The 27,033-nt window shown below is 48.8% G+C and overlaps 1 protein-coding gene across 1 annotated transcript in view; it reads right to left on the bottom strand.

The window, feature by feature from the left end:
- kdm5c (lysine demethylase 5C) overlaps positions 1-27,033 on the bottom strand; it is a 52,266-nt gene that overhangs the window by 12,849 nt on the left and 12,384 nt on the right. Inside the window, exons 7-15 of the mRNA XM_080525611.1 lie at positions 22,261-22,317; positions 19,577-19,700; positions 18,926-19,170; positions 16,152-16,310; positions 13,711-13,830; positions 12,870-13,028; positions 12,547-12,728; positions 8,266-8,428; positions 7,634-7,753 (exon numbers count right to left, since the gene is read on the bottom strand). Of these exons, the coding sequence (XP_080381737.1) occupies positions 7,634-7,753; positions 8,266-8,428; positions 12,547-12,728; positions 12,870-13,028; positions 13,711-13,830; positions 16,152-16,310; positions 18,926-19,170; positions 19,577-19,700; positions 22,261-22,317 (1,329 nt within the window). The remainder of the gene's footprint in view (positions 1-7,633; positions 7,754-8,265; positions 8,429-12,546; positions 12,729-12,869; positions 13,029-13,710; positions 13,831-16,151; positions 16,311-18,925; positions 19,171-19,576; positions 19,701-22,260; positions 22,318-27,033) is intronic.

Raw genomic sequence — 27,033 nt, 5'->3', positions numbered from 1 at the left:
CGGCGACGATTTTGGTAGTCGACGTCGTCGTGACTAGTCGACTAATCGTGGCAGCCTTAGTGACCAGAGATGTAGCAGTCATGTGACCAGTAATGTAACTAGGGATGTCCCGATCCCATTTTTTCACTACCGATACCGATACCGATACCTGGGCTTCAGGTATCTGCGATACCGATACCGATCCAATATTTGTATTTATTGTTTTACTCCTGAATAATAACAAATACTTCCCCAGTACAGTCCACAACAACAGTTGGCTATTAATGACTGCCAGCCTTTATTCAAGCAACAAAACGATAGTTATGGAGATAGACTCCAGTTCTATGAGTGGAGCGGAGCCCCATAGGGGAGCTCTGCTCCTATTGGTTTACCCGCTACCTAAAGTAGCCAATGACTGAATTTTTCAATGCCTGCGCCCGCCTGGGGTGCTATATAAAGGGGTGTACTTCGCTACCTCATTCTCCCAAACATACAAAAACAGCCGGGTTTGAACGAGTCGAAGTGGGCCAGCAGCCCTATGGGGCTCCGCTCCACTCATAGAACTGGAGTCTATCTCCATAACTATCGTTCTATATCGTGGAGCTCCGCCCCATAGGGGAGCTCTGCTCCTATTGGTTTAGGCGGAGCGAACGAGGCCAAATGTACCCCCACTGAGACTATTAATCCGTAAAACAATCTCAGCGGCACCCGGAGCTGACCACTGATGTTGGTTCAAGACAACCTTAAAAAGTTGGCCCAACCCACACGAGTCTGCTCCACTGATCTAGCCCTTACGTGAGCACGCAGGGTTGTAGATCTAACGGAACATGTCCTGGAGGAGGGTCCCCTCCCCAGGCACATCCGTAATCATCCTGACAGCACTTGAATAGCATCCCCAACCAGGGTAATCCAAGTGCCATCCCCACTACCTCAGTCCTCAGCAAACTGAGGACAGAGTGAGAAAAAGATGAGGAAGAAATATCACTTACCTAACCCTTACGTTGGGTTGTTGATCTAACAGACATGTCCTGGAGGAGGGTCCCCTCCCCAGGCACATCCGTATTCATCCTGACAGCACTTGAATAGAATCCCCATGACCAGGGTAATCCAAGTGCCCTTCCCACAACATCAGTCATCAGCAAAACTGAGGACAGAATGAGAAAGGATTGAGGAAGAATATCACTGACCTAACCCTTACGTGAGCACGTAGGGTTGTAGATCTAACGGAACATGTCCTGGAGGAGGGTCCCCTCCCCAGGCACATCCGTAATCATCCTGACAGCACTTGAATAGAATCCCCAACCAGGGTGATCCAAGTGCTTTCCCCACTACATCAGTCATCAGCAAAACTGAGGACAGAATGAGAAAAGGATGCGGAAGAAATATCACTGATCTAACCCTTACGTGAGCACGTAGGGTTGTTGATCTAACGGAACATGTCCTGGAGGAGGGTCCCCTCCCCAGGCACATCCGTATTCATCCTGACAACACTTGAATAGAATCCCCATGACCAGGGTAATCCAAGTGCCTTCCCACTACATCAGTCATCAGCAAAACTGAGGACAGAATGAGAAAAGGATGAGGAAGAATATCTTTCAAGTAATATCGTACAAAAAGTGATGGCGACGACCAAGACGCCGCCTCACATATCTCCTCCACTCCCACTCCCCTGAGAATGGCCACTGATGTGGCCATGCCCCTGGTGGAATGAGCCCGAATGCCAGTCGGCACGGGCTGCCCCTTCGATTCGTATGCGAGGCTAATAGCCTCGCAAATCCAATGGGACAGCCTCTGCTTCGAGAGTGGTGCCCCGGCTTTCTGTCCGCCGTAGCAGATCAGAAGCTGGGGAGAAGATCTCAGTCCTGCCGTGCGCTTCACATATTGTGCCAACGCGCGCACCGGACATAGACAATGTAAACGCCTCTCCCTCTCTCCGTCGTGAGGAGGAGGAAAAAAGGCGCTCAGAGCACAGCTCTGAACCCTAAACCCACGATTAACCTTAGGGATAAAAACCGGGTTAGGGCGTAACACAGCTTTTGTTTTGTCATCAGATATGATCAAACAATCTGCCCGTGTCGAGAGAGCACATAAATCACTCACTCGCTTAGCCGTAGTCAAGGCGAGGAGCTGACTCGTCTTGAGAGACAATAAACGCAACGACACAGTGTCAATGGGTTCGAATGGGGCACGCACAGCGCCTCTAGCACAATCGACAGGTCCCATTTTGGCATTAGAGTCCTATGAGGGCGTCTAAGCCTACACACTCCAGTCAAAAAACGCTTAACCAGCGAATGACTGAACAGTGTCGTTGTCGCAAAACCCTCATGACAAGCTGAGATGGCAGCCGCGTAAACTTTAATAGTTCTCGCCGCCAATCCCTTGTCAAACAGCGACTGTAAGAAGCACAAGAACGTTTCGACCCGACAGCAGACTGGGTCAACGTCCTGTCCCTCACACTGTGTAAACACTCGCCAGCGCGCCGCATATCCCTTTGCAGTGGATTGCGCATGCGCACTCTGAATGGTCTGAATGACCGCGTCTGTCAGACCCCTGCGTTCTAACAAATCCCTCTCAGTAACCAGGCCATGAGGGGGCCCCCCATCATAGGCGGCCCCCTCACCAAGCCTCTGGCTTGAGAGAGTGCATCTTGTCGATGAGGTATGGGCCATGGGCCCTCTACCAACATCTCCATCAGTTCCGGAAACCACGGGGCTCCGGGACGGTCCGGGGCTACAAGAATTAACTCTAGCCTCTCTGACCTCACTCGTGCCAACAGTGGGAGGATAGATGTCAGGGGTGGGAACGCGTATAACAGGACCCTCGGCCATGGGTGGTGTGCGAATGTATCGACTCCCAATGGCGGGTTGTCCTGTTCGCGCAGGAAGAACCAAAGGCGACACTGCGCATTCGTCCGTGACGCAAACAGAACCACTTCTGCTTGTCCGAACCGTGCCCAAATCAGCGACACAATGGAGGGTGCTAACCTCCAGTCGTCGTCCCTCGGGCCTCCCCGTGATAACAGATCTGCTCCTTCGTTGAGCAGACCTGGAATGTGGAGAGCTTTCAGCGAACTCAGGCGACTCCGCGCGCGATGACGCGCGGGTCTCTCCAGTAGCTCAGGTCGGTTTTGACCGATCTCTGTATTACAATCAACTTGCGACGGCGTGCTCACTGGAACCCGTCGCAGTCGTGCGACCCGCCCTGCAGTCTGCGCATGTGTAACAGGCCTAAGGGGACCACTACATGGGCTGCAGACCTCAGTCCTAGTAAGGACATCCTTGACAGAGCGGTGATTGTATTTGTCACTCGACACACCCAGGGAGCTGACGTCAGTGTCGCTCTCCGTGGTGCCGATAAACTGGCCCTCATCTCGGCAGTATCCAACTGAATGCCTAGATAGGAAAACTGTTGAGCCGGCCACGGAGCACTCTCTGTCCAGTTTACAGCTAACCCCAGCTGAGTGAGGCGCTGCACCAGTGAGGTTGCGTCTCGAATGGCTCGATTTGGGCATTGGGCCAAGACCAGTAGGTCGTCGAGATCCGCATATTATGCGTATCTCGTTACGCCTCAGTGGTTCGAGTGCTGTCTGCACGCATTTGGAGAAAAAACGAGGAGCAAGCGCGTACCCGAAGGGCAGGCGCGTGTACTCGTAAACCTTCCCTTGGAAAACAAAACGTAGGAATTTCCTGTGCCACTCTGTGATTGGCACACGAAATACGCGACCCTCAGGTATCTACGAAAGGGGCGTTTCGCCACTCTCTCGTTGAGGACCCTGAAATCTAGTATGGGTCTCATGTCTCCCGAATTCTTTGGGACAAGGAAATACGGGGAGTACCATCTCATGTCCCACTGGTCCCTCGGAACCAATGTCACTGCGCCCTTTGTTAGGAGATTCGTAATCTCCTCCCGGAGCGCACGTGTCTTTATCGGGCAGGACAAAAAACAGTCTCTCTCACGCCCCTGAAGGGCGGAGGAGGCTGAATGAACTGTAGTGCATATCCCCTCCTCAATGTCCTGTCAAGCCAGCCCGACAGAATACCTGTCCCTTCTAGTCATTCTGCATAAAGCAACGACAGCGGCTGGGCCGTCTGTTGTGGTGCAGTCGACAGAAAAAGCTTGAATTTCTGTATGACCCCAGCCGCCGCTGCCCACCGAGGAGATGGCACAGCCCAAGGTGGGGTCATTTCGAAAAGGGATGGGCTGCCGTCTGTAAAGAGTGTTTGTTATGTGTAACAATGCTCTTTATTGACGCAGGTTTATTATGCCTGATAATCAAAGAACCGGCCGCACGCTCATGAGCTGGGCCAGGTCTTGAATAGACATGGAGGGGTTTTTGATGTAAATACCGCCTCGTGTCGTGATAGGGGTAAGTCTGCTAGGCAGAGAGCTGGCCACACGCCGGTAAGCTGGGCTAGTCTCCGCTTCGTTTCTAACCGGTAGCGATTCGACCACACTCTGACAAGGCAGGTGGGTCTCCGCTCCGGTAGATACCATGGAAAATCCTCCTTAGGGATTTACCGTCTGACTTACCGTCTGTAAAGAGTGTTTGTTATGTGAAACAATGCTCTTTATTGACGCAGGTTTATTATGCCTGATAATCAAAGAACCGGCCGCACGCTCATGAGCTGGGCCAGGTCTTGAATAGACATGGAGGGGTTTTTGATGTAAATACCGCCTCGTGTCGTGATAGGGGTAAGTCCGCTAGGCAGAGAGCTGGCCACACGCCGGTAAGCTGGGCTAGTCTCGGCTTCGTTTCTAACCGGTAGCGATTCGACCACACTCTGACAAGGCAGGTGGGTCTCCGCTCCGGTAGATACCATGGAAAATCCTCCTTAGGGATTTACCGTCTGACTTACCGTCTGTAAAGAGTGTTTGTTATGTGTAACAATGCTCTTTATTGACGCAGGTTTATTATGCCTGATAATCAAAGAACCGGCCGCACGCTCATGAGCTGGGCCAGGTCTTGAATAGACATGGAGGGGTTTTTGATGTAAATACCGCCTCGTGTCGTGATAGGGGTAAGTCTGCTAGGCAGAGAGCTGGCCACACGCCGGTAAGCTGGGCTAGTCTCCGCTTCGTTTCTAACCGGTAGCGATTCGACCACACTCTGACAAGGCAGGTGGGTCTCCGCTCTGGTAGATACCATGGAAAATCCTCCTTAGGGATTTACCGTCTGACTTACCGTCTGTAAAGAGTGTTTGTTATGTGTAACAATGCTCTTTATTGACGCAGGTTTATTATGCCTGATAATCAAAGAACCGGCCGCACGCTCATGAGCTGGGCCAGGTCTTGATAGACATGGAGGGGTTTTTGATGTAATAACGCCTCGTGTCGTCGCGGCACTGAGTTTGCTCAGAAACTCCGCCTCCGCTGCAGACAGACCGTTGGGTCGGTCTGTGGTGATCTTCGCAATGGCGGCGTTAAACACGGCGATGTTATTCGCCGCCGCCTGCGCACCGAGCTCATCAGAGCTTTCTGATTCTGACACCGGCACCGACCACTCAGCTGGGTGAGGGCGGCGTGGTGTCAGGGCCGGCTGAGCGGGCGGGACCATCCCTACTTGGGGAGGTGCCTGCCCAGAACGCCGCTCTGGGGCCTGTCCGGACGCATCATCGGCAGAGCTATTCGAGTCGGATAGCATCCCCGAGATAGCGCCCGCCAGGGGAAAAACGCTCTCCTTGATCCAGGCCATCCCCTTTCGCCTTTCCGCGACGGAAAGGAGGTGGAAGGGGAGGCAGCTGGGGGAGGCGACCAACGCCGCCTCGGCATTGTTCGGGGCCGAGGCAGACGTGGCAGAAGTCGTGCTTGTCCTCCGCCGCTAGGAAATCGCAGCGGCAGGTGTCCCGGAGGAACTTCTTCGTGGTCGGCGGCGGACGATCCATCGCTGAAGGGAAAAGTCTCCTCCGCTGCTCGGAAGTCGCAGCGGCAGGCGTCCCGGAGGAACTTCTCCATAGGCGGCGGACGATCCATATCTTGAAGGGAAAAGTCTGGCGGGTTCTCCAGTCTTAGTAGTCGTCCTTCTCAGTCTTCAGATATAAACCCGTGCTGAACTTTTTGGGAGAATGAGGTAGCGAAGTACACCCCTTTATATAGCACCCCAGGCGGGCGCAGGCATTGAAAAATTCAGTCATTGGCTACTTTAGGTAGCGGGTAAACCAATAGGAGCAGAGCTCCCCTATGGGGCGGAGCTCCACGATATAGAACAGTACTCTGCATTACTCAGTGTTATATGGTTATGATTAGGGGTGTAAATCACCAGCTTCATTTGTTTGTATGACGATACAATGTTTGACGATATCACAATGTCAGTCACAGTCACGATACGATTTCGATTCGATTCGATTCAAGATCGATATGACGATATGATCGATATGACGCGATATCATATGCCAATCTAACACAATTATCAACTCACAAAAACAACTAGAATATGATTTGACCATTTTATTTGTGAGCTCTTCCAGGTATCCAGCATTTAAATCATATTGTATTATACAGTATTCATCTGTTACAAAAAGAAAAATAGACCCGTTCACTAGTCTCACAAACAAGAGATATTCAGCTTTAAAACATTAATGTCCTATGAAACAAAACTGGAAGAACTTGTCCCCCCTTTTTTAAGGCAGGATTTTTGTAAACGTTCACTTTTTTACTGTCTCATAAACACAGTATTTTTAACAGTTAGAAGAACTGAACCAAGGTCACCATTTAACCTACAGTATATTTGTGCAATAATAATAAATAATAATAAAATAATAATAAATAATAAGTGCAAATGCAGTACAGTGCAGTACATCTTATATACATTCTTCTTAACCAAAATAAGCAATTTCAGCTGGAGAACAAAACAAATGTAAACAATTCCGCATTCCGAGTCACACTGACAGGAGCGAAGACGGAGGAGAGAGAGGGAGGGAGCCACCGTACCAAACGGAGAGAGAGAGAGAGAGAGAGAGAGAGAGAACAGGAGCAGAGGACAGCACGGAGGAATAGACACGGAGAATAACAGCCGAAAGAGAGGAGGAATAAACCAGAGGAGGAGGGGAAACAACGGCCCTGAGCACCTGAAGACGCTGACGCTGTCTGAGACCGACAGAGAAAGAGAAAGAAAGGAGAGATAGAGAGAGACGGAGAGGAGGAGGAAGAGAAGAGGAGAGCGAATTTCGTCGTTGTTATCCCTGCTACTCGCCATGACTTGACCTGCAGTGTGCAGCGCTCTTTGTAGTTTGCCGCTGCTAGTCGCGCGCTGCACGGAAATGGTGACAGTCACGCAGAATGTGTCATTTCAAAATAAAGGTGTATCTTTAAGATGACGATATAGATTGATGTTTTTACATTGCGTCGATGTAATCAGATCGTTAGTCAATGAATCGATGCATCGATGTGAATCGATGTATCGTTACACCCCTAGTTATGATGGGTTAGGGTCAGACCTACCCAGTCTAAAATCATGTTATGTTACATGGTTATGAAGGGTTAGGGTCAGACCTACCCAGTCTAACATCATGTCATGTTATATGGTTATGAAAGGTTAGGGTCAGACCTACCCAGTCTAAACATCATGTCATGTTATATGGTTATGAAAGGTCAGGGTCAGACCTACCCAGTCTTAACATCATGTTATATGGTTATGAAGGGTCAGGGTCAGACGTACCCAGTCTGCGGTGCAGAAGTTGACAGCCTCAGCGAAGTTGTACCCCTGGTTGAAGCCGCTGTGATAGGCCCTGGGGAAGGTGATGACGAACTCCCCCGCACACTGGTTGGTCCGCACCACCTGTCAATCAAAGGCAACACGTGACATCAGATGTGTGATGTTGAGGGGACCCTGTCAGGGGCCATGGAGGTGATGTGGAGTGCCCCAGGGGTGCATTCTGGGTCCATTACTGTTTCTGATTCATGTCAATGACAGGCCGGCAGTTGTAGGGTGCAAACTTCTGCTATATGCAGATGATTCAGTTGTCCTGGGGTCAGGGTTCATGATGGTGTGTGTGTGTGTGTGTGTGTGTGTGTGTGTGTACGAACAGGTACTCCGTGGCTCATGAGGATGTTGGGGTTCATGATGGTGTGTGTGTGTGTGTGTGTGTGTGTGTGTGTGTGTGTGTGTGTGTGTGTGTGTACGTACAGGGACTCCGTGGCTCATCAGGATGTTGGGGTTCATGATGGTGTGTGTGTGTGTGTGTGTGTGTGTGTGTGTGTACGAACAGGTACTCCGTGGCTCATGAGGATGTTGGGGTTCATGATGGTGTGTGTGTGTGTGTGTGTGTGTGTGTGTGTGTGTGTACGTACAGGGACTCCGTGGCTCATCAGGATGTTGGGGTTCATGATGGTGACCAGCTGGTGCAGCAGGTCAGGCTGGGACTCAAACAGCTCGGGGGTCAACTTCTTCATCACCCCCTCCAGACGCTCCGCCGCCACGGAGGGGACCCCGTACCACGTCTTAGGCTCCCCCCTAACACACACACACACACACACACACACAGACACAGACACAGACACACAGGAGAAGGGAACAGTTTTCAAATTAGAAAATGTCTGATGTTACAGGAATAATAGTGTACCAGTGTAGGTAGTTGATGGACGTGTGTGTGTGTGTGTACCAGTGCAGGTAGTTGATGGAGTAGCTCCAGTGGTCCTCTATGTGTATATATACAGTGGGTTCGGAAAGTATTCAGACCCCCCTTACATGTTTCACTCTTTGTCATATTGCAGCCATTTGCTAAAATCAATTAATTTCATTTTTTTCCTCGTTCATGCACACACAGCACCCAATAGTCAGAAAAACACAGACTTGTAGAAATGTTTGCAGATTTATTACAAAATAAACACTGAAATATCACATGGCCATAAGTATTCAGACCCTTTGCTGTGACACTTGTATATTTAACTCAGGTGCTGTCCAATTCTTCTGATCATCCTTGAGATGGGCCTACACCTTCATTGGAGTCCAGCTATGCTTAATTATATTGATTGGACTTGATTAGGAAAAGCACACACCTGTCAATATAAGACCTTACAGCTCACAGTGTAAAGTCAGAGCAAATGAGAATCATGATGTCGAAGGAACTGACTGAAGAGCTGAGACACAGAATTGTGGCAAGGCACAGATCTGGCCAAGTCTACAACAAAAAATTCTGTTACACTTAAGGTTCCTAAGAGCACAGTGGCCTCCATAATCCTTAAATGGAAGAAGTTTGGGACGACCAGGACTCTTCCTCGAACTGGCCGTCCGGCCAAACTGAGCATCCGGGGGAGAAGAGCCATGGTGAGAGAGGTAAAGAAGAACCCAAAGATCACTCTGGCTGAGCTCCAGAGATGCAGCGGGGAGATGGGACAAAGTTCTAGAAAGACAACCATCACTGCAGCCCTCCACCAGTCGGGGCTTTATGGCAGAGTGGCCCGACGGAAGCCTCTCCTCAGTGCAAAACACATGAAAGCCCGCATCGAGTTTGCCAAAAAACACCTGAAGGACTCCCAGACTCTGAGAAATAAAATTCTCTGGTCTGATGAGACCAAAATCGAACTTTTTGGTCTTAATTCTAAGCGGTATGTGTGGAGAACACCTGGCACTGCTCATCACCTGCCTAATACCATCCCTACAGTGAAGCATGGTGGTGGCAGCATCAGGCTGTGGGGGTGTTTTTCAGCTGCAGGGACAGGATGACTGGTTGCAATTGAAGGAAAGATGAATGCAGCCAAGTACATTGATATCCTGGACAAAAAACATTTCCAGTGTGTACACGACCTCAGAATGGGCCGAAGGTTCACCTTCCAAAAAGACAATGATCCCAAGCACACAGCTAAAATAACGAAGGAGAGGTTTCAGAACAACTCTGTGAATGTTCTTGAATGGCCGAGCCAGAGTCCTGACTTAAATCCAATTGAGCATCTCTGGAGACCTGAAGATGGCTGTCCACCAACGTTCACCATCCAACCTGACAGAACTGGAGAGGATCTGCAAGGAGGAATGGCAAAAGATCCCCAAATCCAGGTGTGAAAAACTTGTTGGATCATTCCCAAGAAGACTCATGGCTGTATTGTCTCAAAAAGGTGCTTCTACTAAATACTGAGCAAAGGGTCTGAATACTTATGGCCATGTGATATTTCAGTGTTTATTTTGTAATAAATCTGCAAAAATGTCTACAAGTCTGTGTTTTTCTGACAATATTGGGTGCTGTGTGTGCATGAACGAGGAAAGAAATTAAATTAATTGATTTTAGAAAATGGCTGCAATATGTCAAAGTGTGAAAAACTTAAGGGGGTCTGAATACTTTCCGAACCCACTGTATATGGGTTAGTGTATATATGTATATATATATATATATATATATATATATATATGTACCAGTGCAGGTAGTTGATGCTGTTGCTCCAGTGGTCCTCTATGTGTATATACAGTATATCTCAAAAGTGAGTACACCCTTTAGATTTGTGCAAATATTCTGTCATATCCTTTCAGGGGATAACACTATCTTAATGAAACTTTGATATAACTTAAAGTAGTCAGTGTGCTGCTTGAATAACAGTATAGATTTATTGTCCATTGAAAATTACTCAGTACACAGCTGTTAATGTCTAAACAGCTGGCAACAAAAGTGAGTACACCCCATAGTGAACATGTCTAAATTGTGCCCAAAGTGTCAATATTTTGTGTGACCACCATTGTTATCTAGCACTGCTTTAACCCTCCTGGGCATGGAATTCACCAGAGCTGCACAGGTTGCTTCTGGAATCTTCTTCCACTCCTCCATGACGACATCACAGAGCCCACGGATGTTGGACACCTTGCACTCCTCCACCTGCCTCTTGAGGATGCCCCACATGTGCTCAATTGGGTTTAGGTCTGGAGACATACTTGGCCAGTCCATCACCTTAACCTTCAGCTTCTTCAGCAAGGCCGTTATCATCTTGGAGGTGTGTTTAGGGTCATTATCATGTTGGAAAACTGCCCTACGGCCCAGTTTCTGAAGAGAGGGGATCATGCTCTGCTGCAGGATGTCACAGTATATATTGGAATTCATGTGTCCCTCAATAAAATGCAGCTCCCCAGTGCCGGCAGCACTCATGCAGCCCCAGACCATGATGCTGCCACCATTGCTTGACTGTAGGCAAAACACATTTGTCTTGGTACTCCTCACCAGGGTGCCGCCACACACGCCGGACACCATCTGACCCCCCAAACAGGTTTATTTTGGTCTCATCAGACCACAGGACATGGTTCCAGTAACTCATGTTCTTGGATTCATTGTCTTCAGCAAACTGTTTGCGGGCTTTCTTATGCATCGGTTTCAGAAGAGGCTTCTGTCTGGGGCGACGACCATACAAACCGATTTGATGCAGTGTGCGGCGTATGGTCTGGGCACTGACAGGCTGACATCCCACTTCTGCAACCTCTGCAGCAATGCTGGAAGCACTCGCACATCTATTTTTGGAAACCAACCTCTGGATATGACGCTGAGCACGTGGACTCAACTTCTTTGGTCGACCCTGGCGAGGCCTGTTCCGAGTGGAACCTGTCCTGGAAAACCGCTGTATGATCTTAGCCACTGTGCTGCAACTCATTTTCAGGGTGTTGGCAATCTTCTTATAGCCAAGGCCATCTTTGTGAAGCGCAATAATCATTTTTTTCAGCCGCTCAGAGTTCCTTGGCATGAGGTGCCATGTTGTCCAGCATTCAGAGAGAATTGTGCCCAAAACACCAAATTTAACAGCCCTGCTCATCATTTACACCTGAATCCTTGTAACACTAACGAGTCACATGACACCAGGGCGGGAAAACAACATCATTGGGCACAATTAGGACATGTTCACTATGGGGTGTACTCACTTTTGTTGCCAGCTGTTTAGACATTGACAGCTGTGTACTGAGTAATTTTCAAAGGACAATAAATCTATACTGTTATTCAAGCAGCACACTGACTACCGGTACTTTAAGTTATATCAAAGTTTCAGTAGGATAATGTTATCCCCTGAAAGGATATAACAGAATATTTGCAAAAATCTAAAGGGTGTACTCACTTTTGAGATATACTGTATATATGGGTTAGGGTTAGTATATATATATATATATATATATATATATATATATATATATATATATATATATATATATGTGTGTGTGTACCAGTGCAGGTAGTTGATGGAGTAGCTCCAGTGGTCCTCTATGTGTATATATATATGGGTTAGGGTTAGTATATATATATGTGTATATATATATATATATATATATATATATATATATATATATATATATATATATATATATATATATATATATATATATGTGTACCAGTGCAGGTAGTTGATGCTGTAGCTCCAGTGGTCCTCTATGTGTGTGTGTGTGTGTGTGTGTGTGTGTGTGTGTGTGTGTGTGTGTGTGTGTGTGTGTGTACCAGTGCAGGTAGTTGATGGAGTTGCTCCAGTGGTCCTCTATGTGTGTGTGTGTGTGTGTGTGTGTGTGTGTGTGTGTACCAGTGCAGGTAGTTGATGGAGTAGCTCCAGTGGTCCTCTATGTGTGTATATATATATATATATATATATATATATGGGTTAGTATATATATATATGTACCAGTGCAGATAGTTGATGCTGTAGCTCCAGTGGTCCTCTATGTGCCAGCAGAAGGCAGAGAAGCACATCCCTACGTAGAGCCAGGGCACCTTCATGCCTGAGATGTCAGCGTTGATGTGGCAGAGGACAGACTGCTCCAGCACCGGCATCACGTTCAGGTTCCACCCACTACGGGCATAGTCCTGGGGGGGGGGGGGGGGGAGGGACATGTTAGATACCACCCACTACGGGTATAGTCCTGGGGGACGACGACATGTGACAGAGACAGTGAGACAGACAGAGAGAGAGACAGACAGAGAGAGAGAGGGGGATGATGTCCGTACCGCCTCCTCCTGGGTCAGGGTCTTCTTGCCGTTGTCCACTGGGAAGCCGCTGCCAAACTCTTTGGAGTGGATGTCGGCCCCGTACTCCACCGTCACGTCCTCCTCTATGCTGCTGACCAGCCGCCAGAACTCCCTCTCCACCAGCTCTGTAGGGACCATCTACACACACACACACACACACACACACACACACACACACACACCATCAGAACTCCCTCTCCACCAGCTCTGTAGGGACCATCTACACACACACACACACACACACACACCATCTTCACTACCCTGGCTCCCCGCTGGTGGAATGAGCTTCCCACTGCTGTCAGGACTGCAGAGTCACTACCCATCTTCCACCAGAGACTGAAGACCTCCATCTCTTCAGGTTACACCTTAACTGCTCCTCCTGAGACATCTACTACCCCCCAGCACTGTGTCTCCTGAGACATCTACTACCCCCTGTACTGCCCCTCCTGAGACATCTACTACCCCCTGTACTGTCCCTCCTGAGACATCTACTACCCCCTGTACTGTCCCTCCTGAGACATCTACTACCCCCTGTACTGGCCCTCCTGAGACATCTACTACCCCCTGTACTGTCCCTCCTGAGACATCTACTACCCCCTGTACTGCCCCTCCTGAGACATCTACTACCCCCTGTACTGCCCCTCCTGAGAGGCGTCTGCTAAATGCCAAACATGTGAATGTAAATGAGCTGAACTCCCTCTCCACCAGCTCTGTAGGGACCATCTACCACCCCCCCCCACACACACACACACACACACACACACACACACACACACACACACACACACACACACACACACACACAGGTGCAGACACTCACATGGACAGGCATGTTGAAGTAGTCTGCTTTGAAGGTGTCGGCCATCTCCCCGAAGCTCTGCAGGGTGTACTCTCTGGTCGCCTGCTCGAACCCAAACGCCTCTGACGGCCTCTTATACTCCTGAGGAGAGGGAGGGAGGGAGGGAGGGGAAGAAAGGGAGGAGGGGGAAGAGGTGCAGAGGTGAGCATTGAACAGTAAACAAAGGCAGAACAGATGTGAGCTGCGGGTGAAAGGGGTAAACAAGTCGGCTGATTTTCAGACTTTTATTTCGAAAAAACATTTCAGCCTGATACAGTACAACATGTCTGATACAGCACAACATGTCTGCGTTGTTGTACTGCAATGACGCATCACTAGTCAGCTAACACAGCTTGTTCTGTGAGCCTGCTAACAATGTAAAGTAGTGTTGTAGTTAACTAGGTAACAATGTAAAGTAGTGTTCTCAGTGTTTCCTCCAGGATTTTTTTACAATGGTGGCGGCTACCCCTGACCGGGCGCGCAGCGCGCGCGTTTTTTTCCGCGTGCACGCGCATGAAACGCACACCCAAAACTAGAGGATGGCCCAAAAAAAAAAAAAGAATATACAGAATATGGCACTGCACTGGTATAAGAACATGAACCAGAGAACAGCAGTAAATGCAATAACCCACAGCCGTCGCTGATGATGTTGCATTTTCGATTAGGATACGGGATTAAAGGCACCGGCGACGGACTAAAAGAGAAATCCGTTTACCGGCTTTTTACACGCACATGAGTTGTTGTAAGACTCATAAATGTTTCATTTCCACGGCAAAACAAACAATACACAACGAGGGTTTAGTACTACCACCGCATGATACAGCTGCATGTCATAAACTCGTGTAGAACAGCTGGGGAGTCTGAATATGTTTTCAACAAGGCAACAACTCTGCTTCTCACTCCATTGAGCTACGACTGCTAAGCTAACTAGCTAGATGAGTGTAAGGTTGCGTTCGTAAAGTCGCTCTGAGAGCGCTGGAGCGCACACTGGGCCCGACGTCATAGAGAAACCGAGTCATTTGATTGGACGAGAGGCATTCCACGAGTGCTGATCGGATTTCCTGAGTGAATTTACGAACGCAGCCAGTTTTGAAAGCGCGTCGCCTCGCGCCGCGCGCCTGTTGAGAGATTCGGTCATAATAACTCGCAGCCTGAATCAAAGTGGACTGTCTGAATGGTGGCGGAGGAAATTCATTCGTGGCGGCCCGCCACCAATAAATGCATATAGAGGAAACACTGGTTCTAGTTAACTAGGTAACAATGTAAAGTAGTGTTGTAGTTAACTAGGTAACAATGTAAAGTAGTGTTGTAGTTAACTAGGTAACAATGTAAAGTAGTGTTCTAGTTAACTAGGTAACAATGTAAAGTAGCGTTGTAGTTAACTAGGTAACAATGTAAAGTAGTGTTGTAGTTAACTAGGTAACAATGTAAAGTAGTGTTCTAGTTAACTAGGTAACAATGTAAAGTAGTGTTATAGTTAACAAGGTAACAATGTAAAGTAGTGTTGTAGTTTAACTAGGTAACAATGTAAAGTAGTGTTCTAGTTAACTAGGTAACAATGTAAAGTAGTGTTCTAGTTAACTAGGTAACAATGTAAAGTAGTGTTCTAGTTAACTAGGTAACAGTGTAAAGTAGTGTTGTAGTTGACTAGCTAACAATGTAAAGTAGTGTTCTAGTTAACTAGGTAACAATGTAAAGTAGTGTTGTAGTTAACTAGGTAACAATGTAAAGTAGTGTTCTAGTTAACTAGGTAACAATGTAAAGTAGCGTTGTAGTTAACTAGGTAACAATGTAAAGTAGTGTTGTAGTTAACTAGGTAACAATGTAAAGTAGTGTTCTAGTTAACTAGGTAACAATGTAAAGTAGTGTTGTAGTTAACTAGGTAACAATGTAAAGTAGTGTTCTAGTTAACTAGGTAACAATGTAAAGTAGTGTTCTAGTTAACTAGGTAACAATGTAAAGTTGTGTTCTAGTTAACTAGGTAGCAGTGGAGATTACTGACCCAATCCATTGCTTTGTTGCAGTGTTTTGGCTTGACTAGCGAGTTTGTGTTGTGATTCTCAACAACGTTGAAACATATGAAATTGAAATGGATTTCCATGTAAATCGATCGGCTGCCGACTTGTTACCCCGTTCACCTGATAACACTGAGATACACACACTGGGTGTTTGAGCAGTGTGTGTGTGTGTGTGTGTGTGAGAAAGAGAGGGGGAGAGAGAGAAAGAGAGGGGGAGAGAGAGAAAGAGAGGGAGAGAGAGAGAGAGGGGGGGGGAGAGAGAGAGAGAGGGGGAGAGAGAGAGAGAGAGAGAGAGAGAGAGAGGGGAAGAGAGAGAAAGAGAGAGAGAGGGGGGAAGAGAGAGAAAGAGAGAGAGAGAGAGGGGGGAGAGAGAAAGAGAAGTGTGTGTGTGTGTGTGTGTCTCACCTCAGCCACACACTTGGGGCAGCGCCAGTTGCCCTTGGGGGGGTCGGTGAGGGGGGGCAGCAGACAGAAGGTGTGGTAGTTGTCGTCACAGCCATCACACAGGAGCAGCTTCTCATCCTCATCCCCGCGACCGCACATCCTGCACACGAACGAATCAACCTGCAGGAGGGGTGGAGGTTAGATCACACATCCTGCACACAAACGAATCAACCTGCAGGAGGGGCGGAGGTAGCTAGCTTTTTTCAATGCCAGATCCTTAACTAATAAGTCTCTCTTAATCAACGACTTGATTAGCTCCTATGAACTTGATTTCTTATTCATAACTGAAACCTGGCTAGATAAAGATAACAACACACCATCTGTATTGGTCAGCAACCGATAAACAACTGTTCAGCGGATGAATACACTTACCGTATTTTCCGCACTATAAGGCGCACCGGATTATAAGGCGCACCTTCAATGAATGGCCTATTTTAGAACTGTTTTCATATACAGGGCGCACCGGATTATAAGGCGCATAGAATAGAATATAGAATACTGCAGTCAAACGTTTGACTGGGGTTGCGTAGCGTTACGCCCAAGCTCCACCTACTGCGTTGCGTCACCTCTCCATCGGTGTTGTGTCAACTTCCCGTTGTCCAAGCTCCACCTGAGCGTTGTCACCGTCAACGTTCTACCTGCTCTGCTCCACTGTCAAAAATATATATTTTTCCACCTCAAGTATCAGCCGTTCGTCATCCATTTTTGCAACAAGCGTCAAGGACCTGCGGTGATTCACAGCTGACTCGCGTGAATAGCAATTCGCAATAGCTGCGACCACGAGATATAGAGTAGTTAGCTACAAGCATTTTCAATCTGCTATTATCTCTATTAGTGGATTAACCGCTGTGGTGATTTAACAGCTGATAAAAATACATCAAGTAGACTACAAACAGAGCAAAACAATAAAACAACACCAGAAAACAACCAATAGGCTATACAATTATAACCAACAACCAATATGTGACAGCTCCTGGTGAAATGTGCAACGTAATTTCAGTTTTTACACATGCTTAAACTACAGATTGTAAGCTTTCAAATGACGTGTCATACATTCAAATCAGAGAAAGATTGAACACGACAGGCGTATTTGAATGTTGGTTCACCTCAAACACTGAATGGGAGAAAAGTGACTCTGAACGCAGCCACAGCTACGAACGCTGCTAACAAAACACATCGCTACAAAGGTCTCAACTGTATTTTAATAACATGACAACATACTGGGAGAACATCGACATGCTAAAAACACATAACTACACATAACTAGATGAACACACAGTTCTTGCTTTTGAACACGAGCTAAAACGAAAGTATGTTTACAAGTCAACCCTCCCTTACCGGTAGCCTCCGGCAAACGAGAATAATGAATCCAATACACAAATTATAAGTGTTTAGTGATTGTACTGTCCAGTTAGGATGGGGTGTTTCAGTGTGCATATTTTAGCCTATAAAATGGGACAAATGTGGAATGTTATTTTAAATGTTATTTGAATAATTATTAGTTATTATTAATTATTGATTATTAGATATTAGTAACATTATTTTGAGTTATGCCTCATAACTGCGTGGGAATTGTTTGATTATATAGATCAGGTATGCGGAGGGATATTGGGGGCTGTGATTAGGTGCTTAAATAGTGGGAGACCGTGCGTATGGGTTCATTGTGTGATGCCAGGACTTGAGGGATGCCACGGTTAGTGTGTTTGATGCGTGCTTTGTGTAACATTTATATGCTTTGTTTTAGTCTTTGAATGTGTCAGAGCTGTGTATTCATGTATGTTTTGTTGTCTGCATTCGCAGGTTTTACAATCTATTCAATTTTCACTAAAAATAAGAAAAACGAGTTGAATGGTATCCGTGTCCTTCAGTCCAGCCTTTCGGTCGGCGTCAGTAGACCGAACAGTGATCGTTAAAAGGTTGTTTTTTATATCGAGTGGGTACTTTAAAACTTCAAGTTGAAAGCACCAAGAAGGACCGCCTCGAAATTCATCGATGTTCATGTCCCGTGCTAGCGCTGTTGCCTTCATTCGAATAGTGACTGTAGAGACGCTTCTACTTGCTGCTCTCTGTTCAACAACCCACTGTTCGAGTTTGTCCTCTAACTGTGTCTAACTGTGGCCATCTCTAACTGTGGCCATCTCGCTTTGTTCCCTCGGAAACTCTGTTTAGTCTTCTTTACTTGGGGTCTTGTGGTGTGGGACTGTGAGTAAGCACATCAGTACCGGTGTTTACTGATTACCGTAATGCTGCAAGCGGTGCGGCTTTGTAGTTTACCAGTCGTACTGAAACATTTTGACAGAGCGCCTTGAGCGCCGTGTACAACCAGTATGGATCAACCAATTAACCAATTGATCCATATATAAGGCGCTCCGGATTATAAGGCGCACTGTCGTTTTTTTGGAAAGTTAAAGGCTTTTAAGTGTGCCTTATAGTGCGTAAAATACGGTACAATAAAACATAGTTACATTATAATACATTAATTAAAAGTTTGTCTTGTCTTTCTTCTGTGAAATATTGATAGATAAATGTGGTAACCGTTGTATAAATGCATTATGGAACTCGAAGCCGTGGTATATATCGTGCCTAACCAGCTGCGCCGATATCCACCATATACCACGGCTTCTCATAACACTTCATTCTCACACCCACACCCACACCCACACCCACACACACACACACACACACACACACACACACACACACACACACACACACACACACACACTCCTACTTACAAACTGGGGGTTGCTGAGGTTCTGCCGGAGCCTCATGGTCATCTTGGTGCAGGGCCCCCCAGCGCCTCCCTGCTCCTGCGCCTCCTCCTCGTCCTCCTCCTGCTCCTTCTCCTCCTGCTCCTCCTTCACCGGGCTGTCAGTGTCCAGAGTGGGCGGGGCCGCCACAACCCCCGTGACCTCCCCAGGCTCCGCCTTCACGGCGCCGGGGGCGGGGCCTCGGACCGTCACTGTCAAAGGCGTCTCGTCTGGAAGAGAGCAGAGAGACTCCTGACCTCTGACCTCCATACCCTAACCCTGTCACACACACACTGACTAGTCCTGCATCACACAGACTAAAGCCTGGTAAACACAAAGATAATCTGGCAGATTACGTTACATCACGTTTGATCACGCGAGATTTCTGCCTTGGGGGACGAGACTCCAGACTGTCGTAGGACAGATCTTTATGTATGTGGTGTGCTGTATTGGGAATATCGGAGCACTCCATACACAATACGATCAAAACTGTTCAATCCATGATTTTTTTTCTTCATGTGTGGGGTCTCTCTCAGATAAACTGTTAAGATTTACAAAATCTTTATGTGTACCAGGCTTTAGAGAGACAGACAGAGACAGACAGACAGACAGAGACAGACAGACAGACAGACCCACCTTTCCTGGCCAGGCTCTTGTTGCGGGGCACCAGGCCCAGGCCCAGCATCTTAGGCCCCGCCCCGTAGATCTGCAGCTTCTTCAGCTCCGGGTTCTTCTCAATGTCCTCCTCTGTGGGCTCAGGCTGGGGGGGGAGGGGTCAGAGGTCAGCATGGGGGGGGGGGGCTGTAGAACTAGAGTGAGTAGAAGGGCTAGGGGGAGGGGGGAAGCACCCACCACCACGACGCAGGAAAACCACCAACACACACAAGCACCCGAGGGTAGGGGGGGAGTCACCAGAGGGTGGGGGGAGCGGAGTCACCAGAGGGTAGGGGGGCGAAGTCACCAGAGGGTAGGGGGGAGGAGTCACCAGAGGGTAGGGGGGAGGAGACATCAGAGGGTGGGGGGGGAGGAGTCACCAGAGGGTAGGGGGGAGGAGTCACCAGAGGGTGGGGGGCGGAGTCACCAGAGGGTAGGGGGGCGAAGTCACCAGAGGGTAGGGGGGAGGAGTCACCAGAGGGTAGGGGGGAGGAGTCACCAGAGGGTAGGGGGGAGGAGACACCAGAGGGTGGGGGGCGGAGTCACCAGAGGGTAGGGGGGGCGGAGTCACCAGAGGGTAGGGGGGGCGGAGTCACCAGAGGGTAGGGGGGCGGAGTCACCAGAGGGTAGGGGGGCGGAGTCACCAGAGGGTAGGGGGGGTGGAGTCACCAGATGGTAGGGGGGGCGGAGTCACCAGAGGGTGGGGGGAGGAGTCACCAGAGGGTGGGGGGGGAGTCACCAGAGGGTAGGGGGGCGGAGGCACCAGAGAGTAGGGGGAGGAGTCACCAGAGAGTAGGGGGAGGAGTCACCAGAGAGTAGGGGGAGGAGTCACCAGAGGGTAGGGGGGAGTCACCAGAGGATAGGGGGGCGGAGTCACCAGAGGGTAGGGGGGGAGTCACCAGAGGGTAGGGGGAGGAGTCACCAGAGGGTAGGGGGAGGAGTCACCAGAGGGTAGGGGGAGGAGTCACCAGAGGGTGGAGGGGGAGGAGTCACCAGAGGGTGGGGGGGGCGGAGTCACCAGAGGGTAGGGGGCGGAGTCACCAGAGGGTGGGAGGGAGAAGTCACCAGAGGGTAGGGGGGGCGGAGTCACCAGAGGGTGGGAGGGAGAAGTCACCAGAGGGTAGGGGGGGAGGAGTCACCAGAGGGTAGGGGGGGAGGAGTCACCAGAGGGTAGGGGGGGAGGAGTCACCAGAGGGTAGGGGGGGAGGAGTCACCAGAGGGTAGGGGGGGCGGAGTCACCAGAGGGTAGGGGGGAGGAGTCACCAGAGGGTAGGGGGGAGGAGTCACCAGAGGGTAGGGGGGAGGAGTCACCAGAGGGTGGGGGGGAGTCACCAGAGGGTAGGGGGGGCGGAGTCACCAGAGGGTAGGGGGGAGGAGTCACCAGAGGGTAGGGGGGAGGAGTCACCAGAGGGTAGGGGGGAGGAGTCACCAGAGGGTAGGGGGGAGGAGTCACCAGAGGGTAGGGGGGAGGAGTCACCAGAGGGTAGGGGGGGGGGAGTCACCAGAGGGTAGGGGGGGGAGTCACCAGAGTACCACACACACACAGCCTACCACCCACACACACACACAGACACCCTACCACACACACACACGCAACCTACTCCACACACACACGGGTTGGGCGGTATCCAATCATTATTTTTCACAGTGAGAGATGCACTCAGACAGAAAGCATGCTGTCACACGCTAGGCTAATGCTAGGCTAAGGCTAGGCTAAGACTAGGCAAAAGCTTGGCTAAGGCTCAGCAAAGGCTCGGCAAAGTATCAGCAAAGGCTCGGCTAAGGCTAGGCTCGGCTAGGCTAAGGCTAGGCGAGGCTATGGCTAAGGATAGGCTATGGCTAAGCTAGGCGAGGCTAGGCGAGGCTATGGCTAAGCTAAGCTGAGCCTAGGCTCACGCTGTAGCAGCCAGTGAAGCAGGCTTCTGAAACAACAGCAAAGCACAGAGAACAGCCCAGCAGATAAGAAACCCAAGCCAAGAGAGAGAAAGAAAAACCCAAGCGCGAGAGGGAGAGAGACAGAGAGAGAGAGAGAGGGAGAGAGAGAGAGAGAGAGAGACAGAGAGACAGAGAGAGAGAGAGAGAGAGAGACAGAGAGACAGAGAGACAGAGAGAGAGAGAGAGAAACGAAAAAAGACAAGTGAGGCGATGTGTTGACAAGACAAGAGCAGACAGACAGGTTTGTGGCAGGGACAGACAGACAGACAGGTTTGTGGCAGGGACAGACAGACAGACAGGTTTGTGGCAGGGACAGACAGACAGACAGCGAGAGCAGCAGCAGACAGCAGGGCGTCTCCAGGGTTCTGTTAGTGAAGGATAACACTAGCCTGCTTCCATGACAGGACACAGAGAGAGAGAGGAGGGAGAGAAGAGGGAGGAGGGCAGAGAGAGAGGGAGGAGGGCAGAGAGAGAGATAGGAGGGCAGAGAGAGAGAGGAGGGGGGAGAGAGAGAGAGGAGGGGGGAGAGAGGAGAGACAGAGAGAGAGAAAGGAGGGCGGAGAGAGATGGGGGGAGGAGGGGGGAGAGAGAGAGAGAGAGGGGAGACACAGAGATAGGGCGGAGAGAGAGAGAGAGGAGGGGGAGAGAGAGAGGGGAGAGACAGAGAGAGGGCGGAGAGAGAGAGAGAGAGGAGGGGGGAGAGAGAGAGGGGGGAGAGAGAGAGGCAGTACCGCAGAGATGTGTTGGGAGCCAGTGGTGAGAGGGTGGGGGGCCACTTCCTCTGGACCCTGCATGGAGAGACAATCACACCAACATGGACTAAGACAGAGAGGAGGGGAGGGGGGAGGAAGAGGGAGGGAAGAGGAGGAGAGGGAGGGGGGTGGAGGAGGAGGGAAGAGGAGGAAGAGAGGGAGGGAGGGGGGGGGGGGGTGGAGGAGGGACAAGGGGTGTAGTGGTATGGAGAAATCTGGCCCAGGGATTATATCTGGTGTGGTTCATTCTACACAACAATACACAACTGGTGTGTGATGTCATACCCCGGGGGAGGGAACCATGGTAATGTGTCAGTCACACAATCAATAATCAATACTGGCTGCTGACAGAGGATGTGAGTGTGTATTGATCAGGCTGGGCGGGGCGGGCAGTCAGGCTGGTGGTACATCCTACTGGACAAGATCACATGTCTGCTAGGTCTTTATGTTGGGTTTTTATTTTACTCTTTTATTCAATTCACTTTATTTTGTTGTTTATTTAACACCCATCCCCACACCTCCACCCACTTCCCCTACCCCCCTACCCACCCCACAGCAAGTACAGGCTGCATACTTGGTTTAAAGCAGGAAGCATTTCATCAGATTCTGGTTGTGATCTGATGAACCAGCAGCTGTGCTGCTCACCAACACCTCCTCACCACCGCTAACAGGCTGGCATGGTGTGTGTACACACACACACACACACACACACACACACACACACACCTCCACTCTACCAGGCTGGCATGGTGCACACACTCACACATGGGTGGAACACGTCATGGGGCAATGATGCATGGTAATATGAACAATTAATATGTAGACAATAGACAGAGAGAGAGAGAGAGAGAGAGAGAGAGAGAGAGAGAGAGAGAGGAGGGAGGGAGGGAGGATGGGGGAGAGAGAAAGAAAGGGGGGGGTGGGAGAGAGGGAGGGGGAGGGAGAGAGTGAGACAGAGAGAGAGACAGAGAGTGAGAGAGACAGAGAGTGAGAGAGAGAGAGAGAGAGAGACAGGTGTGTGAGGCCAGATGTGAGGGGGTCTACCTTCCTGTGGATCTGCATGGGGGGTTCATATCTGTCTGTCCCAGCGCCTACAGCTGTTCTACCAGGAGGTCTTTACTCTACATGGTCTGTGTTCTACCAGGAGGTCTTTACTCTACATGGTCTGTGTTCTACCAGAAGGTCTTTACTCTACATGGTCCGTGTTCTACCAGAAGGTCTTTACTCTACATGGTCTGTGTTCTACCAGAAGGTCTAGACTCTACATGGTCTGTGTGTAATGTAGATTATTCTGAATGAATGTGAATGTGTGTGGGTCTGTCTTAGACCTGACTGTCTCTGTGCGTGTCTGTGTGTGTGTGTGTGTGTGTGGTAGGACAGAGAGGTCACTAGGTAGGTCAGGGAGGGAAGCAGCGGGAGAGGTGCATGGAGCAGCAGACAGGTGCAGCAGCAGCAGCAGACAGGTGCAGCGTTGCAGCAGAGTTGCAGCACACAGAGCTAGCATGCTAGGATGTCTGACTGCATCCTCCTCTACAAACACAAAAGGCATTGTTCCATTCTGACGTCTGGGAGCTACGACTTCTGGGTTCAATTCCAACATGACGTGCCATGGGATATTAGCCTGTTTGTTATATTTAACTTAGGTTAAGGAAATCAAAAATCTGCAAAAGAAATCAAAAAGGACTGCATTGATGCGACACAATTAATAATAATAATAATAATAATTCGTTAAATTTATATAGCCCTTTTCCGAGGCTCAATACATATTTAAGGCCTTGTCTGGTACATATTTAAGGCCTTGTCTGGTACATATTTAAGGCCTTGTCCACACGGAGGTGAATCTGGGCGTATCTGCCAAAGTGTTTCATCGTAGGGACGTTTCGTCCACACAGAACCGCGTTCTGGGAGCCTGAAGACGCTATGTTTTGACCGGGTCCCAGAGTGAACAGACCTGAAGACGCCCCCCTAGCTTAGCCTAGCATTTCCGTCTTTACAACCCAAACGCATCCGTCCTGAACTTGACGCCATCGCACGAGTGTCGCGCATGCTCCGTTCTTCTCCTCTGTGTTTGGTGTCATGTGTGTGGCAGCGTTTCAGCATTTTCAGTGGTTTCGTTTGGACGCACATATTTTGAGAGATATCTTGAGATGACTTGATGTTTACAGAAAACGTTTTTTAAATGAAAAAGAAACAGATGGGTTCTGTCTCCGTGTGGAAGTGGCCTGAGACTAGCTTCCGAGACATAAATGTCAACAGTCCATCACTTAAGGCAGACCAGTCTGAGTCACGCGTCTCATCAGCAGCAGGTGTTCTTCTCTGAAAGAGGAACCTCGGTCAGCATCCTAACCAGACACCAGACCAGGGTTTCCGTTAGAAAAATTTGCCGTCGGACATCGTGTCCGGGAAGAATTCGATTTACCGGACAAACGTGATATATTCCGGTCATCATATTAAAATATTAAAAAAAAAAAAAAAAAAAAAAAAAAATCAAAATCAAAATCTAATATAGCTGTTTGTCGCGGTGATTACTGTTGTGTAGCGGCCTATATATGCCATTTAATGTCTATTTCTCATCCGATACGATTAGATGCGAGCTATATAATATATAATAATATAACATGATTTGACGCATGCGCGCTATGCCATGCGTCAAATCCAGCGCTGAACGGGTCCAGCGCTGAACGGGCGCCTCACTGGGAACTGAACAGACAGCATCGATCAATGAACGGACTCCACATTACGTTAACTGAAGTTTGTTAAATTGTTTGGGATTAATGTGAGTTTTCTATTTTCTCTTTCCAGTTTTACCCTTTTTTTTAAATCAATAAAACAACGTCATTTCTATAAGTCTCGCTGGTTGGGAAGGCATTTCGTTTAGCTCGGGAGTATGACAATGGGAAGAACATAACTGTTTATTGAGAAACAATTGATAGGCAGTCTGGGATACGTATATAAAGAAATACCACAATGTCTAGATGTATAACATTTTATTGAACAGTAACAGTGCAAGCATGTAGGCTTCTGGCGTGACACGGCTAGCCTAATTTCCGTTCATATGCCTTTTATCAGATAAAATAAAATAGAATAAAACTCTTTGAAAATAAATAGGCTTTAAATTAACTTGCAATGCGTATGTATAGGCTAATTTCCGTTCGATGTTACAGCCTAGGCCTATCGCCTATGCCTTTTCTCAGATAGATAGGGGATAGCCTTAAATAAAATAGCCTAGAGTAAAGTTTAATAGTACAATTGTCGTGTCAGTTTTGTAGTGCTGAATGTTTGGCTGTGGAAAACTAGACTCCGACATCGAGCAGATCAGATGCGTGGGCGGGTCTATTTGGGTTCTGACAGGTTGGACTCGTTCACCGTTTATATGACATTATAAGTCATAACGTTCATACGAAACTCACAGTGTTTAAGCGTCAATAGCTGAATAAGCAGACATTGTCGTACCTTAACAACATGCAGTTGATAATGAGAGCTGTGCATTTCATTTCACTCAGGGCTTTTCATCAATTTGATCGTGATTACAATGATTTAACTGGTATTTGTTTGATTTAAAAGCTGAGATGAAGCATATTAGGCTTACATTTTTCCGGCTTCCTCATCTAAACGCAGCCAGGGGAAAGTTTTTTTCCATTCAACTCTGAATCCACGAGACTTCTTGGCTGGAGGAGCCACGACGGCGTCAGCCGCTGCGGCCTCCATCTCTTCCAAGTCAGACTTCTCCTCAGGCTCAGACTCATTGTTGCTTGGCTTCATGAAATAATTGCTAAGCTTACTTTGTTTTGCCATCTTTCCATTAATTTAATCGCTCGCTATGGTGCACTTTGAGCTGCAACGTTTGCGTATTACTATGGTGGACGGGTTGGCAGGGTTGCCAGATAGGCATGGGTTACCGCCGAATGGGCTACTGTGTTTAAGCGGTAATAGACTGGTTAAGCTGTAATCCCATCTGGCATCAATCCCATGTGGCACCTGTGCGCTGTTTCGCATAGGCAGCCTACACATTAGGAGTCATCATCATGCCGGTGTCAAATCATATCATAATAAAAGAAATACATAGCCTATATATTCGTCTTTTTTAAAATAGAAGGAATCAGAATGTGAACTTTAGCGAATTGTATTCAAAGGGAATTATTTTCACCGGACAATATGTCCGGACAATATGTCCGGACAATATGTCCGACGACTTTTCAATTTGTCGGACTTCAAAAAAAATTACCGGACAAAGTCCGGCAATTACCGGTTAACGGAAACCTAGCACCAGACGCTAGTTTCACTTCCTGGTTTGACACAGAGGCCCGTCAGAGACAGGTGGGGCTGCTTCTCTGACTGAGGTCAGGTCAAAGGTCAAACACATGTTTGTTTGTCTATTTGTTTGTTTGGGGGTTTTCACAGTTAAAGTCGTCTGTGGAGAAGGTGCGTTAGAGATGTCAGGGTGTTGCCCCGCGGTGGTGTAGCGGTCTACGCACTGGCCACTAGTGCATGCTGCCCACCGGGGCCGGGGTTCGTATCCCGGCTCGCCAGATCCAGATATGGCCGAGGCACACGGGAAGCGGCATATTGGGCGGCCGCTTCCGAGGGCGGTATAGGAGTATTTCTGGACAAGGATCCGTCGCGCAACACCGCCCCCTGGGTGCCGGAATAACGGTACTGGGCTCGAGGAGCCAGTCAGCTAGTCTGCCTGGCGGCCTCTTCTGGGACTGCCGGCCACGGGGTCGTGCGGCGGATCCTATGCAATAGGCAAGG

Source organism: Nansenia antarctica (genome assembly GCF_963989245.1).
Source record: "Nansenia antarctica genome assembly, chromosome: 3".
NCBI lineage: Eukaryota > Metazoa > Chordata > Actinopteri > Argentiniformes > Microstomatidae > Nansenia > Nansenia antarctica.
The sequence above is the reverse complement of the archived record's forward strand: the minus strand, read 5'-3'. Positions and strand labels throughout refer to the sequence as shown.